Source organism: Python bivittatus, unplaced genomic scaffold, assembly GCF_059951505.1.
Source record: "Python bivittatus isolate LINGU-HERP-01145 unplaced genomic scaffold, Pbiv_v1 ctg000070_np1212, whole genome shotgun sequence".
Classification (NCBI taxonomy): Eukaryota; Metazoa; Chordata; class Lepidosauria; order Squamata; family Pythonidae; genus Python; species Python bivittatus.
Window position 1 is genome coordinate 36,784,693 of NW_028277034.1, and position 19,815 is coordinate 36,804,507.

Genomic DNA, 19,815 nt, shown 5'->3' on the forward strand with positions numbered 1-19,815 from the left:
ACAAGACATGCACATCACATTGCAAGGGCCCATGTGTCTTCTAGGAAACTGTGTTGTACTAGGCCAAAATATTTGGGTCCTCCCTCCACAGCAAAACCAGTTTCAAAGGCACAACAAGAGATACATGGGGCTGGTGCCTGGATCCTTGAAAAGTCTGCATCATTCTTTCTACCTTCTTTCTACATTATTTTTGATATCACCTTCTTTCCCCTTCTTATTATGGTAGGTGTGGAGACTCAGTCCTGACCAATCTTAGTTGGAACTTTAGTCCTCTGTTTTCTTTCTTCCAAGGTCCCTAATAAAATGAAGATTTTTTTAAATTTTCTTTATCAGATGTCTTTTTTGTGGCTGCTACGGAATCGTCTTCAGGATGCAATGTAGCAACATTCAGATCTGAAAGTGTTTAAAGCTTACCATCTGGGCAACAGCAAGAACACATCTGACTCCATTTGTTTCTCACAGTGTGGCCCTGTAGGTTCACATGACTGCTTTGAATATTGTAATGTTTTGCTAACACACAGATGAGATGGAGACAGCTGGAGAAAGAAAACCAAAGGAGTCTTCACCACAGGCCTTGCATGTTTTCGCAGTAATAGTGATATGATTGGGAATTGCTTCTTCCAATTTTTCAGGCACAACATTAACAGTTCTATATCTTATTTTCCCTTTAAATCAAAACATGGCAAATTACTCTAAAAGAAAAAGAATATTATATCCAAAACAAGAGACATAGGGTTGCTTTAAGTTGCCATTTTGCATTGATGAGGTTTGTTGAGATCACAGGATTATTACCCCAGGATTACAGTATTTACAGAGGTGTTGCTGACAAAGCATCCAAGACACTATAGCATCAGTTTTGAATTGTTTAATCATTTTGCACTCTTGGATTTAGTATTAAGTATTTAGTATAAATCTTAAATTTCTCTAGTATTTAGTTCCTGGGTCCCTTCTTCAGTTTGCTTTTAGCATCCTTTATAGCCTTGTTTTGGCTATAGGTGATAACTAATAAATGAAATAAATGAGCAGTACTTTTCTTTGCCTGGGTACTTAACTCCCCTACTTGCTAAAATTCTCATTTTGTATTAATTTACATTTTAGACCAGCCAGGTGCAGTTATTACTCAGGCACATTTATCTGGCCAGCTCAGTGAGGTATAAAGTAACTATTGTTATTAACTATTTAGTTGGTATCAGCGTATTAAGTATGCCAAAGGCTCAGGTGTCATTGTGAATATTGAAAATAATGTTGATCAAGAAAACCAGATTTGATATCTTTGCACAGCTACAAACTGTGTTTAGATTACAGACATTCCTTCTCAGTCTAACCTATATCACAGAAATATAAGACACTGTGTGACTATGAGGTCTAATCAGCATATGAAGCTAGTTGATACAGCACTGCTCCCCATCCTGCTATCTAATATGAATAGACGACATAAAAGAAAGATTTGGATAGGACTAGTATTCTTATTGATCCTAATCAGAAATTAAAATGAGGGAAAATAGGTTGGCATGTTCCAAAGGATTGCCTCCTGAACATGAAGCTTAGAGAGTCTCTTTAGATAAAGGTCAGGTTGACAGTTCCATTGATAACTGTCGAGGGGAATAAAGAACTAGCAGACTAAATGGCAGTCAATGACATAATATGGTTAATGTAAAAATAAAGTGAAATCATGTATAGTGAGGAAAAAAAATAAGGAATTCCTATTGTTCTGTGTTGTCTTTCAGTGAGTGTAGAAGCCCCATGAGTTATTATGGTGTGGCCAGCTATACAAAAACATTCTGACTGTGAGCAATGGGATCTCTTACATTCCTACCACTGTTAGGAGAGCTCTTCAAATTATGAGCATACTTTTTTTGTAATATATAGCTATGCATCAAGCATTCCCAGGAGTGAATTAGCCTCTAAATTATAATTAAATGCATATCCTGGACAATTCAGTTAATTTATAAGCAGCACAGGTGACGAATTTTGAAAGATAAATGATGTGTAACTAAAATAAGCTTGTGATTGTTTATGTCATATCCTCATTTTTGTGACCCTGACAGGAAAACAGATCCTTTCATATATGATAATTACGCTGGGTAGGTATGGAACTTCAAAAACCTTCCGAGAATGAACGTTGCCTAGGAAGGTTGTGATGAGAAAAGTTAAGTGAAAACAAAACAAGCACTCCTAGTTTGCCAAACCTCGTACAATCTGTTTGCTTTCCATCTGCCTCTAATTTTTCAGATTAATCTGAGTGTTATATGTTGACAATGTGGGTGTGGAGATCAGGAGAAAAAGATATTTCTTCACCTCAGCGATACTAGATATTCATTTACAAGATCTCCACAATTGTGACCGCTGTTTCAGCTGCCTTTCAACCAAGTTTCATCAGTTGAAAAAGCTGCCAAATACTTCTTAAACTGAAACTGATCATTTAAGCCAGCTAGTCAAGGCAGAACTGCCATGTTTTATTGTATTTCAGGCCTCGTACAAAGAAGGTAACTTAAAATATGAAGATTGGCAGGGGATTGTGATTATTTTATAGCTTATATTTATGATTGTTTTATAGTTATTCATTTTATTGTTGTTGTGAGCTGCCCAGAGTTGCTTAAGATGGGTGATGTGATGGAATGGAAGCATGAAGGCCAGACTCAGGGAGAAAAACATTTTCTTTCATCTCCTGAGTCGTGGGGGAGAGATAAGAGGATGAGGCTGGCACCTCCCTGAGGAATTCACAGTGTTGTGGCTGGCATTGCTTGGGAGCTGGGGTTTCAGTCTGGGAAGATTCTTGCTAGAGGTTGTAGCTAATAAACAGCTGGACTGAATTTACATGGTCTCTTGGAGTTCCTTGGGCTAGGCCTGACATCAATCATCTCTCCCCCGCGACTCAGGAGATGAAAGAAAATGTTTTTCTCCCTGAGTCTGGCCTTCATGATTCCATTCCATCACAGGTGGCCATATAAACCTTTTAAATTAATTAACTAATTAATTCAATTATGATTTATTTGATTGTTTGGGAACTGCCTAGACCCAGGTGATGAACCAGTATATACATTTTTGTAGCAAATAAACATGTGTGCATGCATGTTCCCCCAACTAAAGAGCCTTTTAAAGCTTTCTTAAGGAATGATACCCCATTGATAAATATAATTATTCTCAATATATAATTTTAAACAAGCAATCCTGAACGAATCTGGCAAGATTATTGTTAATATTCAAGAGTTCCTTCATACAGAAGGGTGCAAAATGTTCATCTGTTTCAGTTCTAATTCACCTGTATTTAGGTGCTCAATTCTGCGAGTTCTCCATAGAGGTAAGCTTGTCCATTGCAGGATTGTTCCTATGCAGACAATCTGCCTTGCTGCTTGCCTCACTGTGATGTAATGCCAGTCTTTAGGAATTTGGACACTGCACCTGTGGCTTGATGGTAGTTCTCAAAAGACAGGAAAAAATACATTGTCTTGGAAAGAATAGTTTATGACCTTGTCATAGAAAGAAAGTGTGCAGTGAGGTAAACCGAGATAAACTAAGCTATGCAAAGCTGCTTACCTTGCATTAGAGAAACTATAAAGTAAGGAGAAGAATTATTTCTTGTCCACAGTTGTTTCAGGAATGTTAGTAGATGGTTAAAGCTTGACTCCTTATTGTCTTCCATTTTAAACATTCAGAAGACAATTCCAGATATAAAAAAAGTGAAGACTTCCAGAAAGATGCATTGTGGTATTTTATAAATGCTTCAGAAAAGGTGAATAATAAATTAAATTCTCACATTTAAAGTGCAACCAGATGGTGACCAGATCTTGGAACATTCTAGAAGCTATCCACTGCCCAGAGTCATTGAGAGTCGGGTGGCATACAAGTTTAATAAATTCTTATTCTTACTATGCTAGTAAATGTGGTTCTGAGATCTGGGCTAGCAATCAGGTAGTAGAATCAGTTTAACCAGTTTAATGTTATAAAGGTCTGCTATTGAGATGTGGGGTATATTTTATATATCACAGGTGATGCAAGCTGGTATTATGGCATAAGCTTGCTGGTTATGTCTTTTCTTAGAACTGGGTACTCTTGTTGTAAGTGGGAATTTATGTATAGCATTTCCCATTTTAGATATTAACTGCAATAAATAAATAAACTGCCAATGCCTTAACATATTCACAGGAGTAACTATGTATATATGCTCCAGATATATAATCATCATCATCTTCATTATTGTCATTAAAACATGCATCTCTCTCAAAACAATTCCATTTTTGAGAGTACAATAGAAGTACAGAAAGCAGAAAAACGACTTATCATTTCCTTGGTGAAGAAGGTCTATTTATGCCATCACAAAGAATTCTTGACATATGATTAGACTACATATATGGTGCATGAGAGAGTCAGTTTGGTGCAGTGGTTAAGGCATCAGGCTAGAAACCAGGAGACTCTGAGTTCTAGTCCTGCCTGAGGCACAAAGCCAACTGGGTGACCTTTATTTATTTTATTTATTTATATGTCAGATTTATATAGCCTCAGACATCTCACACAAAGCAACTCTGGGCGGCATACAGCAACTAAATAAAATAACAGATGGATAAAAACGATTATTATAAAAAGTTAAAAATGATTATAAAATGAAAACATGACCAAAAATTTAAAATTTTAAAATATACAAACCCCACGGAGATAGCAGAATATCAATTATAATGGAGCCATCTAAGAATGTCTCCAGTTCCCCCAGGCCTGATGACACAATCAGGTCTTGAGGGACTTCCTAAATGGCAGCAGGGAAGGGGTGAGCCTGACTTCAGGAGGAAGAAGGTTCCACAAGGAGGGAGCCACGGCAGAGAAGGCCCACCTTCTGGGATCCACCAAATGCAAGTCCCTGGCCGATGGAACCTGTAGCATAACTTCCCTGCCAGATCTAATGGGATGGGTTGATGTAATCGGGGAGAGGTGGTCCCTCAAATAATCCGGCCTCATGCCATGAAGGGCTTTAAAGGTCAAAACCAGCACCTTGACTTGGACCCAGAAGCAAACTGGCAGCCAACGCTACTTGCGAAGCAGAAGTGTAATATGTGCTCTTCTAGGAGCACACATAACTGCCCACGCTGCCACATTCTGCACCAGTTGAAGCTTATGGATACTCTTCGAGGGCAGCCCCATGTAGAACGCATTACAGTAGTCCAATCTGGAGGTGACTAAGGCATGAGTGACTGTGAGCTGAGCCTCCCGATCCAGGAAGGGGCACACTTTGTGCACAACACAAAGCTGTGCAAAGGCTGTCCTAGCCATGATTGCCACCTGCTCTTTGAGCAGGAGTCGTGAGTCTAGGAGGACCCCTAGATTGTGTATCAGGTCTGTCCAGGGCAGTGCCACTCCATCCAGCACCAAAGATGGTATAGTCCCAGAACCAGCAGGACCCCAAATCCAAAGCCACTCAGTCTTGCCAGGGTTCAGGTGAAGTCTGTTGTTCCCCATCCAGACCCTCACAGCCTCCAGGCACTGGGATGAGGTGTTTGTAGCATCATCAATTCACCAGGGGTGGAGATGTATAGTGGTGATAGATGAGCTCACCCAGCGGTCTCATGTTGATATTAAATAGGAGAGGGGAGAGCACCAAACCCTGTGGCACCTCACATAGTAGGGGCCGAGGGCAGGACCTCTCCTCCCTAATTATCACCGACTGGAATTGACCCCCGAGAAAGGAAGCAAACCAGCACAGCACTGTGCCGCCCATCCCCAGTCCCCTGAGCCGATCCAGAAAGATACCATGGTTGATGGCATTGAAAGCAGCAGAGAGGTCAAGTAGGGCAAGGATGGATGTACAATCTCCATCCAGCCCACACCAGAGATCATCCAAAAGTGCGACCAGTGCTGTTTCTGCCGCATACCCGGGTCTGAATCCTGACTGAAAAGGATCCAATAATCCGCTTCATCCAAGGCCCTCTGAAGCTGTTGTGCAATCACCTTCTCAACCTCCTTACCCAAAAAAAGGTGGTTAGATATTGGATGAAAGTTGTCCAGTATGGTGGGATCCAGCAATGGACTCTTGAGGAGGGGGCACACCAAAGCCTCTTTAAGAGGCAAAGGAACTACCCCCTCCCTCAAAGAAGAATTAACCACTGTTAGAGCCTACTCATACAACACCCCCCAAGCTGCTTTCACAAGCCAGGAAGGGCATGGATCTAGGGAGCAGGTGGCTGAGCTCCCAGTTCGAAGGGTCCTGTCCACTTCTGTCCACAACAGGTTCAAACTGTTCCCTTAGCCCCGTCACTCTCTCTCAGCCCTAGGAAGCAGGCAATGGCAAACCACTTCCAAAAAACCTTGCCAAGAAAATTGCAGGGACTTGTCGAGGCAGTCACCAGGAGTCAGAAAACTGACTTGAAGGCAGCCCCTCCCCCAAAAGATTAAAACATGGTATGTGTACATGTTTGTTTATCTGTCTAAAATATAAATAGGTATGTATTTGTATCTCATAACAGCAATAGAGTCCTAAGCTTCAGAATTGGCATCAAATTCTGCAGTTTATTATAAATAAATATTGCAAATGGTGTTTGCTGTTTTTATTTGCCGCTTCCCAGAGAACAGGATCCTTGGAACTGGCGCTTATTCATTACTGGCAGTTGGCTTACGATAGGTAATAAGAGCTGGGTCGGTGTGATTTTCAAGGAACACAATGAACACTTGTGTCCCCTGAGAGGGGAAGGAACGCAATACTTTGGTGATCCCTTAACCCTGCTTGGGTACCATTATAACATTGCATAGTTTCTTTAAGCATAACTGAATTGGAACTGCATGTCTTGCTAATTTTGCACACATAAACATTTTAGGTCATCAAACCTGCTCTCCATACCTTTTGAAATATGGGTATACACATGTGGCAGCTTTGTTAAACATGCTCTATTTTTAATGCCTTCACTTTTTGAGTGTTATGACTTTGAATTTGATTCTTCAACTTTTCCAGAGAATTATCCTTCCCAACTGTACTAGGAAGGGTGGAGAAAATTCACTCACTCAACACTGATCTAAGCTTAGTGTCTAAAGTTCTCCACTCTAAACTTGTAAATCTTGTAAGCCTCTTCTATCTCTTTATCCTCTATATGCTTTCTTCAATCCTGCTTAGACTGGTCCAACTGGAAGAAGCAGTGACATCTCATTTCTAGAAGACATGGCAGTTCCCAGAATACTAATTTATCAGTGAAGAGTGGGTGGGAAGGAAAGTATAACTATTTAGTAGGTTTCTTGCTTGATTTATTTGTTTATGGATTTATTTGCAATATTTGTAGACTGCTCCAATCATTAGACTCTGGGTCGTGTAGAACAAGTAGAAAGATGAGCACAGCAGTGAAAGCAAAGCAGTAAACAGAAATGAGAAAAGGAAGGGAAGAGGAACTGCAATTCAGTGTATTAGCAACACTTCTTCATTTAAGACACAAAAGGACACAGGTAGTTCTTAGTGCAGCAGAACATAGGGACAATATCTGATTAGGAGTATAATTTTTATTGAGCCACAGACATTTTGAGTATTTGCTTAGCCCTATAGCCTTATTCTTGATGAGCAGAAAGTAGGTTAACTCATCTTATGTCCTGGGTATAAAGCCTATTAGGCATGATGGAGCATAGTGGTCAGTAGTTAGAGTGCCATAAAAAGCTCATATAAATAACTTTGTCCAATGCATTGTGCTTTTCACACTACTTTCTCAGTCTTTCTCTCTTATTTAAAGAGTGGAGAATATAAAGGCTCAATTCCCTAGCTTGGAGCCATGTATGCTTTTTTCCTATCTTCTGAGAATTGTTTTTAGTTTTAGATACTCTGCCTATGTCCTCTCACATGGGGAGGAGTTCATTTGTCAGGATTGTGCAGGCTTTGAGATTATGGAGTTCAGAAGTTCTAGTCCATGAATCCACTAGTACTTTATAATGGAGCTAGCCCTCTCCTCGCTCACCTAGTAATGTTCCATAATTCATACCCATAAGCACCAAGCCTCCTTGGCTCCTTCGAGTTCAGGAATGCATAAGCTTTGTTGGCCTTTGGGGAGCGGGAGCACTCTTCCCAAAGTGGGAGTTGCTAGTGGAAAACCTCTGTTTGATTTAATTTGAATTAGAATTATATGAATTAAAAACAGTTGAATTTAATAATTGCCCCATTTTGGCCCATTAGCGATTGCAATTCAGTGGCTACTTTTGAGAAGGGGTTGGGCCTGTCTGTTGCATAGTATCATAACAGAATACAGCTATAAATCCAGGAGTGGATAACATGAAGTACAGAGAAGCCTGTCTGACCATGACTGTGAAAAAATGATGTTGCCATTTTGAGATGGGAAGCTTGTGAAATCCAAAGTGTATGGCTTAAATTGGGCCTACTGCATTTAAAAACAAATATCCCAAAACTTACTTCAAACTGAGCTCTGTAACATATGTGTTATAGTCTTGCCATTCTGTGCTCCTCAGCACTCCAAGCATGAGTCTTGTCCATCCCTATTAGAATTAAATAATTAAAAGTATCCGGTATCCTATTCACTAGATGTTGGGAGTTTTTGTTTATTTTTCAACTGGTATTATTACATTTCTATGTTAGTTTGATGAAGATAACCTCGCTGAGCTGCGGGGAAGGGACATGATGGGTACTGAAACAAAAGTTGTTCTTTTTTAGAAGACAGCTATCTCATATTTTATAAATGACTGCATCCCTCCTACATTCCTATTGTTGTTGATAATATTGATGTTGCAGTTTAAACCCCATCTTGGTACAATATTCACTGATTTTACTGTTTTTCAACTAGTCAGTTTAATTCAACATTTTCATTGCTGACTTGGATGAAATGGTGGAGGGAATGCTTATCAGATTTGCAGACAATGTAAAATATTATAAAGCAAAAGATTTGCTTTCTGATATTCTAGAAAGCAAAATTTAAAATAATTTTAATAGGTTATAGGAGTGAGTTAAAATAACAAGATAAGATAATAGAGACCATGCAAAGTTCTTCACTTACGAAAAAGAAATCAAATTTATAGATATAGTCTTGAGAAATTATAAAGTCTGGGAGAGTAATGGAAGGGATTGAATAATCAAGAGATAGTGGGTAAGTCAGTTGATACCTTATTTTATAAATGGCATTTTAGCCCAGATAGAAAGAAATCTGGGAAGAAGGATTCCACATCATTCAAAGAGATTCAGCTTTAATCAATTCCCTATAAATGAGAATAGGAATTTTCTCTTACAGTTTCCAAGATTCTATATTTATTTCAAACTAGCATTAAGGATACCTCGCTGAAATCTGTGTAATTCTAGCTTCCTTGATCTTACTGTAGGGCTTGACAGTAGAATGGAGGATACTGTAATATATTGAAAATAGTACCTGTAAAATATTTTCATATTGTACTCATCAGACGTTCAGTATCGATAAGCAGTGTGACATGCTGCTAAGAAGATACACATAATTTTAGATTGTATCAATGAATAATGTAATCTTGCAATAAAGTAGAATTAGTCCATCTGATCATGCTTCCTGTCTAGACTACCTCACTAGGCTGACATAAGGATGATGAGGGAACTGGCAACTCTTACAGGGAGAGACTAAGGAAATAAATATGTTTGCTGTTGAGAAAAGGCACATGTTTACTGTTGAAATGCTAGCACGTTTCAAGTTCTTGCCATACAAATAAATGTCATCTGATGTTGTTGGTCACACAGTCAGCCAGATGTTTAGACTGGATTTGGCATTTTTATCCACCTATTGAGTCCTTCCCAAGGACCTGGGATAGGCAAATGTTGTTTGGTGGTGTGGGATCAAAACGCAGGACACAAATGCAGAATAATCAAGGCTTCACTGCAGTGTTTATTGAGCAGTACATACCGGAGGGGGGCCCCACCAGAAGTTAGTGGGAGGCACTCCCCTCCAGGCAAAATGGATGCTCTGATATTTATACAGTTCTACAAGAAGACAAAGGGAAAAAGAATGTAAATGCATACATATTCATATGATGATGCAGGCATACCTAAATAAGCAATAGTTCTCAAGTTACTCTCTGCCCCTCTGTTATCTGTTAACTGCTAGTAAAACAATAGTGTCACAGAGAAGAAGACACAAATGAGTTCAAGGTGCCAAATGCCAGGAAGAAGGCATCCTCCCTCAGGGCAGATGCCTAGGTTGCTATGGGAATGTTTGTGATAAGGAGTTTACAACTGGCCTGGTTCACATCAGCTTCAAGGATGCTTCCACATGCCTTTATGTTTCAATCTTATTAAGGTGATCCCATTCATCTGAGGCCTCTAAAAACTTGTCTTTTTCACCCAAAGATTCATTTTTCTCACAATGGTGTTAAAGATATTGTCACAGGATATAAGCTGTTCTAAGTAAAGCTGCCTTTTGCAATTGACTGATGGTGATTTTGTCAATGCCATGATGTTCAAGTGGTGCTCCAGATGTTTTGTGATTGCACCCTACTATTAGTAGTAGGCACCTACTACTATTGGTACTATCTTTGCTTTCTTTTGCCACAGTTCTTCTCTTTCTCTTTGCAGGTCTTTGTATTTTGTGATTTTCTCCAGTTCTTTCTCTTCTCTTCTGCTGTCTCCAGGTATTGCAATGTCCACTATCCAGACTTTTTTGTCTTTCTTATCAACAGTTGTTAAGTGTGGGGTGTTGTGTGGCACGTGTTTGTCTGTTTGAATTCTAAAGTCCCAAAGCACTTTAGCTTCTTTATTTTCTATTACTTTGTCTGTTTTGTGGTCCCACCAGTTCTTGCTTGCAGGCAAATGGTATTTCTTGCAGATATTCCAATGCACTATTGTTGCTACTTTGTCATGCTGTTGTTTGTAGTCAGTCTGTGTGATCTTCTTGCAGTAGCTGACTAGGTGGTCCACTGTTTCTTCAGCTTCTTTGCAAAGGCGGCATTTGCTGTCTGTTGCTGTCTTCTCAATTCTGGCTTTTTATGCATTTGGTCTTAAGGCTTGGCCTTGTGCAGCCAGAATTAGCCCCTCTGTCTCTTTCTTCAACTTCCCTGCTCTTAGCCATTGCCAAGTCTTGTTATTTGCTTTGCCTGCTAAGTTTTTTTGTGTACTGGCCATGTAATACTTTGCCTTGCCATGTCTCTTTTCTATATGGTCTTTCTTGTAGGTCAGTTTGGTCTCTTCAGTATTCAGTAAGCCTTCTTGATCTACTAGCTTCAGTGCATCTTCTTCACTGCCCTTCAGATATTCTTCTAATGCCCTTTTTTCTTCTTCAACTGTCTGATATACTTGCAACGTTCCATGCCCACCTATGCTCCTTGGTAAGTAGAGTCTGTCAACATCGCTGCATGGATGAAGGGCATGATCCATTGTCACTATTTTTCTGGTCTTCCTATCTGGAGCTTCTAGTTCTGCTTCAGTCCACTATTGCAGCTGTGTATCTAATGACTGGAATTGCCCAGGTGTTAATTGCCTTGATGGTATATTCTTCACTGAGTTTGAACTTTAAGATCTTCTTCACTTTCATGATGTATTGACTACTAACCTTCTTCGTGACTTCAATGTGCTTGATGTTGTCAGCTTGAAGGATGCCCAGTGATCTTCTTCATCCAGACTTGTGATGCTATTTCTATAGGGTGTCTTGATTCCTTCAGTTTTCACTATTTTTCCCCTGTTGATGGTAAGGGTGGCACATTTGTCCAGTCCAAATTCCATTGCAATATCTTGGCTATACTGAGCAGTGATTCTATTTCAGATGGTGTTTTTTTATATAGCTTCGGGCTGTTCATGTAAAGGAGGTGGGATAGTCTGGCAGATGTTTTTGATGTTTGATAGCCATGGCCTGACTTGTTCAGTACTGTTGACAGAGGAATCCATGCAATGACAAACAGTAGTGGTGACAGTGAGTCTCCCTGAAAGATTCCTGTCTTGATGTTAACCTCTACCAGTCTATCACCACTGACCAGCAACTGTGTCTTCCACTGCACCACTGATGTTTGCACAAAGCTTCTGATGTTTTTACTGACTCCTGTTATTTCTAGGCACTTGGTTATCCAATCATGTGGCAGGAAATTGAATGTCTTCTTGTAATCAATCCAAGCTACATTCAAGTTGGTCTTCCTTCTCTTGCAGTTTTCTAAACTCATCTTGTTGTTATATATTGTTAGGAGCTGCTCTTTTGTTCCTCTGCTGTTTGGGTGGTTTCCTTTCTGCTCAGATGGAAAAAACTTGTTTTCAACTACATGGTGTTGAACTGCATCAGCTACCACACCAGTTAGCAAGTTGTTGGTAAACGGGTAATTGACCTGTAGTTGCCTGGTGCTGCTCCTTTTGTTGGATCTTTCATTATCAGGTAGGTTTTGCCAGATGTTAACCAATCTCCAGTTTCACCTCCTTGCAGTATGTTGTTAAACTGCTTGGCAGTGACTGGGGGCAGAGCAGTCAGATGTTTCAACCAAAAAACCATACAGTTCACCTTTACCTGGTGCTGACCAATTCTTGATCTTCCTTGCCCTTGTCTCCACCATTTCTTCTGTTATTACAAGTTTTTTTTTTTATTTCAGCTTCTTTTTTATTCTTACCCACCTCCTTTATCCAAGTTGCATTTTTGTTGTATTTCTTTGGGTTGTCCCATAGCTGTGCCCAGAATTGCACTGTTTTTCTTTGTCAGGTGTTGGCTGGTTAATTGCAGTCTCTCCATTGATGGATTGGTAGAAACATTTCTGATTTGACTGAAATTGGAATTCTGCCTATAGTGTGCAATTAGAGCATCATATCTGCTGATCTTTTTGGCTATGGCTGTTATTTGCTACTTTATTATTTCCAGTGCTTCTTTGATCTTCCTTGTTTCAGTCTTCTTGTTCTTCAGCTTGTTTTCTTTCATCTGTTCTAGTTTGCCTGCATTTGACCTTAGCATGCTGATCTCATTTTCTAACCTGATCTTCCATTTTGGTGGTGCACTATTTGGCTTTTTTATTGTTTGTTGATTTTGCATCCAAGATATTCAGTTATAACTGCAGCCATGCTGTACATCAGTTGGTTTGTTTCTTGCAGTGAGCTGGTGCTTATATTTGATATTACAGTATTGGCATCTTTTAATACTTGTGCTAGCTGTTTCTTTCTAACAAGCTTAAATGCAGGCAGTCTTACTCTGTTGTTTTTGTGCTGTTCTAGATGCTGTTATTTTTTGTTTCAATTCCTCTTGTTTTTTAGTAGAGGGCTTTGTTCTTTCTGAGGAGAAGGCAGAGGAGAGGGTGCCTAGTTGGGGAATGAAAACGATTCAATAGCTATGCTGGCTTGCTCTACTGCTGACTCCCTCTTCCTCTACAATCTGAGCTACTTCTGGCAAGGCTTTGATTTTTTTGCCCTGGGGAGACCTTTTCAGTTCTTCCAATTCGACTTCTGTGAATATTTTATTTTGTATTATAAATCAACAGTGATCTGCTAGCCTCTGTTCTGTTATTTCTGATTCTGGATGTCGTTCTTCCCAGAACTGGTGCATTCTTTTCAGATATCCTCTTCTCGTTGGACTTGATTTGTAATAGCAGATCATTATTTCTTTGTTTTCAGTCTTCATATTTTTGTAACGGGTAAATAACTTTTCTTCCAGTAGTCCTGCAGCTGCTGGTGATGGTTGCTCAGCCAACAGTCCTGAGTCCTGTAGCTCACTTGTCACCAGATGTCCAGGAACTAGAACACCTAGCACACCTATTATGGTTGATTGCACAGTCAGCCAGATGTTTAGACTGAATTTGGCATTTTTATCCACCTATTGAGTCTATTATTATTATTATTATTATTATTATTATTATTCTATATTGACTTGTTTCGGTTGGTGGATCAATTTGCTCAGAACATTCCAATTTTGTAGCATAGAAGGGTGGAATTAAAGAAAAGTAGCTTTTGCTGCAGTACAAAAAGTCCTTCCCTTTGCTTATAGTGGATGAGAATGCATTTAGACCAATTTTGGATAAGTCTTCCCCCACCCCATTCTGAATGTGGAGTTCTTACTCCATCCTCAGAGTAAAATAAAAACCAAATACTCTGTGTGATACTACGTCAGGGACCCTTGGATTGTGCCTTAGTCTTCTACAGCCTATCAGTACCTAAATGCTTTACCAGTGAAGCAAAAACTCCATTTTACTGGCACCTTACACAGATAAGGAGACTATGCAAATAATTTGGCATTGATGACCTTTAAAAATCAGAAATAAGGAGCTAATTAAAAAGTTGTGAAGTGACCTGACATGTATAAATAGAGTTGTTGTCCTACTTAAGGTAGTTTGAGTTCATGTCAAGAAATAATTTGGATGTCATTTTTTGTTAAGTGCAGTTTGCCTATAAAGAATGAAGGAATGGAATGAGATCCAAGGTTCGGGCATTCTCTGCATGGAATTAAGTTCTGTTGTGTTCAGTTGTGCTCAAAAGGATATTTACACACACACACACACACACACAGAGTGAGATAAATTATCTCCATAATTCTGTAGTATTTAATATGAATTCACAACAGGGTCAGTCATTTAAAGAGCTCCTTAGCTGCTTCAAAGAGTTTGGGTCCAAGCTGTACCATTTTGAATATTATATATTATGAAATTTATAAGACTGCCTGAAACCAACCAGACTTGAGCCAGCTTACAGAATTTACATAATAAAAGCAAGAGACATACTCAGAATAAAATTGATTAGAATACTAACTAAAAGTAAGAGGCTAAAACCATGGGATTATAAAAGAAATGGTGTCACAATAAATAATTCAAGATTCAAATGTGCCAAGATGAAACAGAATTAGGGGTTTGGAGACAATATATTTTTGTTTAATTTGAACTGCTTTGAGAGGCAGTGTGATCAGATTCAACCCAAAGTAATCTGACCTTGCTGAGGACAGGTAGAGGAGAATGCTAGTCTAACTACGTAATCTCAGAACGCTAAACAGAGCTGGATTTGATTAGTATTTGAAGGGGAGACCATTAGTATTTCCAGGGCTGTAGTCTCTACTGAGAGACCAAAAAAAAAAAAGTTTAATAGCCTTGCCATCTGCTTCTACTGGATTCAATGTTGTGTTGAGGGATTTCAAGCTATGAAACTGTTTCCCTATATTGTAAGGCAAAGGGGAGATGGCTGCACTAAAATGAATTGTTTGGGAATATGTCACTGGAAATTTCTGAATTGTAACTGCAAGCTTCAGTGCCTTACACTTCTGTTTTAAGATCTAATTTGAGGTCAGTGCAAGACACGTATTTTTAGTATATTAGTGCAACTCTTTTATGTAGCTATTGTTATGTTACTGGCTACTGCAGTATTTGGAGTGACCATGATAGTATTTTTCGTAGCACCCAGAAGCACTGGAATGCCTAGAGTACATCTTAGATTGCTAAATCAAAATCCCAATTAATGCTTGTAATGATCTGCTTTTCCTTATAGATATTGGCTAATCTATTAACCTTCTGTTTATATACTTAAAACAGTCACCGACTACACAGAAAATCTTCTATCACTAAAACACACACAAAATATTTTCACTGAAAATCTGGTCCAGTTCAGATGTAACATGGTGGTATGTTTTAATTTGTTTTTCTTTGTTTCTTAAATCACAGTTTCCCATGTGCAGGTTCATAGGGCATGCTGAGCCATGATTTAATCATGATTTACTAAATAAACTACAATTGGCTGAGTTTACACAAAGTGTCAAATCCAAACCAAAGAATTACATTATGGTGTTAGCCTGAATTATGTCAGAATATTGGATTAATGCTAGGAATACAAGAAGATCACAAGGTAATTTGACGTGGGTTGCACATCATAATTACATTTGGAGTTTATTGTACAGAGTGCTTAATTCACATTGAACAATCTGTCTAAACTGCTTGCATTGACTGAAAAAAAAGATAACAGGTAAATGAGTAGCAATTACCTGAATGCTTTTCTGTGTCAAACACCTTCAGATACAGGTGGAGGACTTGTACAGCTAACAAACTGAATGAATAGCATTTTGTGATTAAGGTTTGTTTCATTTTTCTTTTTCAGGAAAAAATCTTTCCTGTTTTCTGCTCTATATGCTGCCTTTATATTCGGTGGTCGGCATTTAATGAACAAAAGAGCAAAATTTGAACTAAGGAAACCATTAGTGCTGTGGTCTTTGAGTCTCGCAGTCTTCAGGTAAGCTACTTTTAGGAAGAGGTTATTTGTATTTGTTTTAGTTATTAACTGATTTAAGTAAGAAAAATAATTTAGAAGTTAATTCTTTAAAAACCTCAGGTTTATTACCTTTTACAACTGCCTTCCCTAGTTAGGAGTCCTCAGAGACAGGGAGATTTCAGCTCTGAGAATTCCCAGCCAATGTATTTTATAATATGCATGTACCACGATTGCATGGTGCAGTGTTTCTCAACCTTGGAAACTTTAAGACACGTGGACTTCAGCTGACTGGGGAATTCTGGGGACTGAAGTCCACACGTCTTAAAGTTGCCAAGGTTGAGAAACACTAGCATGGTATGAACTGCCTTTTCTGTAGCGGCCCCTACCCTGTGGAGCATCCTTTCCCTGGTGATCCAGCCATAAATGGCTGCTACTTCCCCAAGTGCTGGGGTGGAGTGAGATGGGAACCTGTGGAAGGTGGGAGCATCACAAGACAATGGCTATGGCACCGGAAGGAGGGGGTTGTTGTCTTTTATGGGATTTTTTTACTGTTTTGCGCTTTTATTGTTGTGAGCCACCAGAGTTGTGCTGTAAGATGGGTGGCCATACAAATCTTTTAAATAAATAAAAATAAACTGTCCCCCTGAAAGTTGTATGTCCTTTCAAGCTTCATTAAAGCATATGAGGATTGACTCAGGATTAAGAAATGTCTAAGGGAGTAAGTACATTATTATTTTCGCTGTCTTTAATGGCCATTTGCCTTGTGGATTTAATCTGTTTACCATAGCTTTATTAGAATTCTGCCATTAACAGTCTTGTACTTGTTTACTCAGAATTAACTCACATTGGGATCAATACTGCTTAATCTTGAAGGGATGCATTGTAAAACGAGAGATCATTAGTAGCCAAAAATCAGGAGGAGTCTGGTAGCACCTTTCCAGACTAACACATTTTATTCAAAGGCATAAGCTTTCATAAGCTACAGCTCTCTACATCAGGTGCATGGAATGTGTAGGATGCATCCTAGATTTCTGTTGGATGTCTATATGACTTTTTATTTTTATTTTAGCATAATTCTTATGTTATTAGTTCTATGTTGGTCTATGACCGAAATAAAATTGATTGATTGACTTATTTAAAATATGCTTACATAAATGCAATCTAGTATACAAAGAATTCACACATAGCCACGTATACCCTATGAAATCCTGAAGTTTACATTAATGATTACCAAATTGTAAGTTATTTCCAAGTTACTCAACATGCCCACACAATCTTGGGTGAAATGGATTGTCTAGATCTTTCCAATCTTGCTGCAGGGCACAGATTAACACTGAAATAGCCTTGGATGATGTATAGTTCTTATTAGAAGAAAGAGAGGGGAGTGTAAGACTATTGATTCTTCTTGATCATTGCCGTAATCAGATTAGAAGACATAGTTTCATTTATAATGCTGGATTCATTATAGAAAATTGTATTGCAATATGTCTGCTAGATTCCCTTTGCTCTTTACTGTATAAAGTTGCTTGGAATATGGTTACTAGTCTGCTATTGGCAGCATTCTCTTTCCTGTCTAAGGTTGTTCAGTCAGGGTGTTGATTCTTATATCAATGAGATAACAGGCTGGTTGAGGCCTCTGAACTGAAACTGGCAAACTTCTGACAAGATTGAAGAACTATGGGTTGACGATTCATGGTCTAAATTCCTAAACTTCCTCAACAACTTTGGTCCCTCCCTTCCCCAAGTTTTGGCTGGGAATTCTCTTTGATCTAACATTGTCCTTGGAGGCTCAGGAAGGGTACCACAACTGGACTGGAAAAAGCTGGAGAGCCACTAAGTGTTTTCTGTATCACTTTGCTGCTAACTAGTAGTTGTCTGAATTAGCCTGGATATAGCCTTAGAGAAAGCTACATTAGCAAATCCAAAGTAACTAGCAACAAAGCAATTGAGAGAATTGGTTCTCTCATAGAACTAACATAGAACTAACATTTGTATAATAGCATTGGAAAAAAATAACAGCAGTTCATAAGGTGTGTGTTTTCCTTTGTCCTTGCCTGCTTCCTTGGTTAGTGATTCAGTTAGTTAGTTTTACTTTATATAGGTATTGTTTAAGTGTTCTGTTTGTTCCTCATTCCTTCATACAGTGAAATGTTTGAAAAGAAAAATCATGACCATCTTTGCTAACAGGCATGCTAACAGCCTCTGTAAATTTTGTCTCAGATTTGTTTGATTTCAATTGTTTCTTACAGTTAGTGACTCTGGTTTGTTTTTTTCTTTACGGCCACAAAGTATATTTGGTGCTGTTCGAACGGGTGCTTATATGGTATATATATTGATGACCAAAGGACTGAAGCAATCAGTTTGTGACCAGAGTTTTTACAATGGACCAGTCAGCAAATTCTGGGCATATGCATTTGTACTAAGTAAAGCACCAGAATTAGGTGAGTGCCTTTTTTTTATCTTCATGAGACACAATGAAAGCAAAAGAGCAAAGCTGTGTAAGAGTTTACCTTGGTGCTTAAGTGCTTTTTAAAATATTGTGCATCCCCATAACTCTCATATTTGTAATTTTGAAAAATGTTTTCTCACATGAGCCAAATTGTAAAATGAAGAGAATACCAAAAAACTTCAGGAAATTCTTAATCCATGCAGTTTTGATTTGAATTTTAAAGATTTCTGAATTCTATTCTTTATGCTATTTTCCAGCTCTGCCATTGTGCTAGAAAGTAACACTCCCTCCACACAAGAAATGCTTCACCAGCCCAGAGAATGATTAACGCAGCCACAAATTCATAATGTCTTAGTGCTGTGGAAGGTGCCAAATCTTATTACATTTTCTGAAGGGTCAACTCATTAATTGGTTACATTTTTATAGAATAGAAGAAACAAAACAGATTCCATCTGTTCAGTTTGAATACTGTGATGTATACGAAGTTCCTTTAATATTATTCAACACTGTGTGGTTTAGGAAACTCTAGGCTTTTATTTGAGGAGTCTTTTTTTTTTCAAAAAAGTATATTCTAGGGGCATAGTCTGATTGCAAAGCATAACAAAAATATCTGGCCATTGTGCTTCAGAATGAATTGTGATTATTGCAGATATGACGATTATGAGAGGTTGAATGAAAGCAATCATTTATGAGGTTGAAAGATTCTGTGGGGATGCATGTAACCATGTGGCAAATAGTCTGGAAGATTGTTCCAAAATGGCATGGACAATTTTATTATATCCCTGTTTCCAGAAAGTCTGGTTGGGAATCACTCTGATTCACCCAAGCCCTTCCCGAATCTTATAACTAAGCTCATTGCAAACACAGTACAGGTAGTCCTCGACTTATGTCCAATTGTTCAGCGGCCATTCAAAGTTACAGCAGCGCTGAAAAAATGAATGTATGACTGATCCTTGAAGTTCTAGCCATAGCAGCACCCCCACGGTCACATAATCGCGATCCAGGCACTCAGGTATCCAGATCACAAATACGATGTCACAGGGAGCTGTGATCACATGATGGAAATTTGTGACCTGCTGGCTTTCCACAAGCAAAGTCAATGGGGAAACATCAGGGAAGGTCACAAGTCACTCCTGTGAATACCCCAGTTTTCCTGCACTTGTGCTATGCCACACCCTCCACCCCACACCCTGTGCTCATGCTGCACGGCACTCCACCCCATGGCCTTCCTATGCTCGGCTATGCTGCAGCACACACACACCCCGCCTCTCCCACTCGTGTGCTTTGGTTGTGTATTCAAAACTAA

The 19,815-nt window shown here is 39.0% G+C and overlaps 1 protein-coding gene across 1 annotated transcript in view; it reads left to right on the plus strand.

The window, feature by feature from the left end:
* Positions 1 to 19,815, plus strand: part of ELOVL6 (ELOVL fatty acid elongase 6) — a 44,556-nt gene that overhangs the window by 22,286 nt on the left and 2,455 nt on the right. Inside the window, exons 2-3 of the mRNA XM_088132979.1 lie at positions 15,950 to 16,081; positions 18,350 to 18,501. Coding sequence (XP_087989105.1) covers positions 15,950 to 16,081; positions 18,350 to 18,501 — 284 coding nt within the window. The remainder of the gene's footprint in view (positions 1 to 15,949; positions 16,082 to 18,349; positions 18,502 to 19,815) is intronic.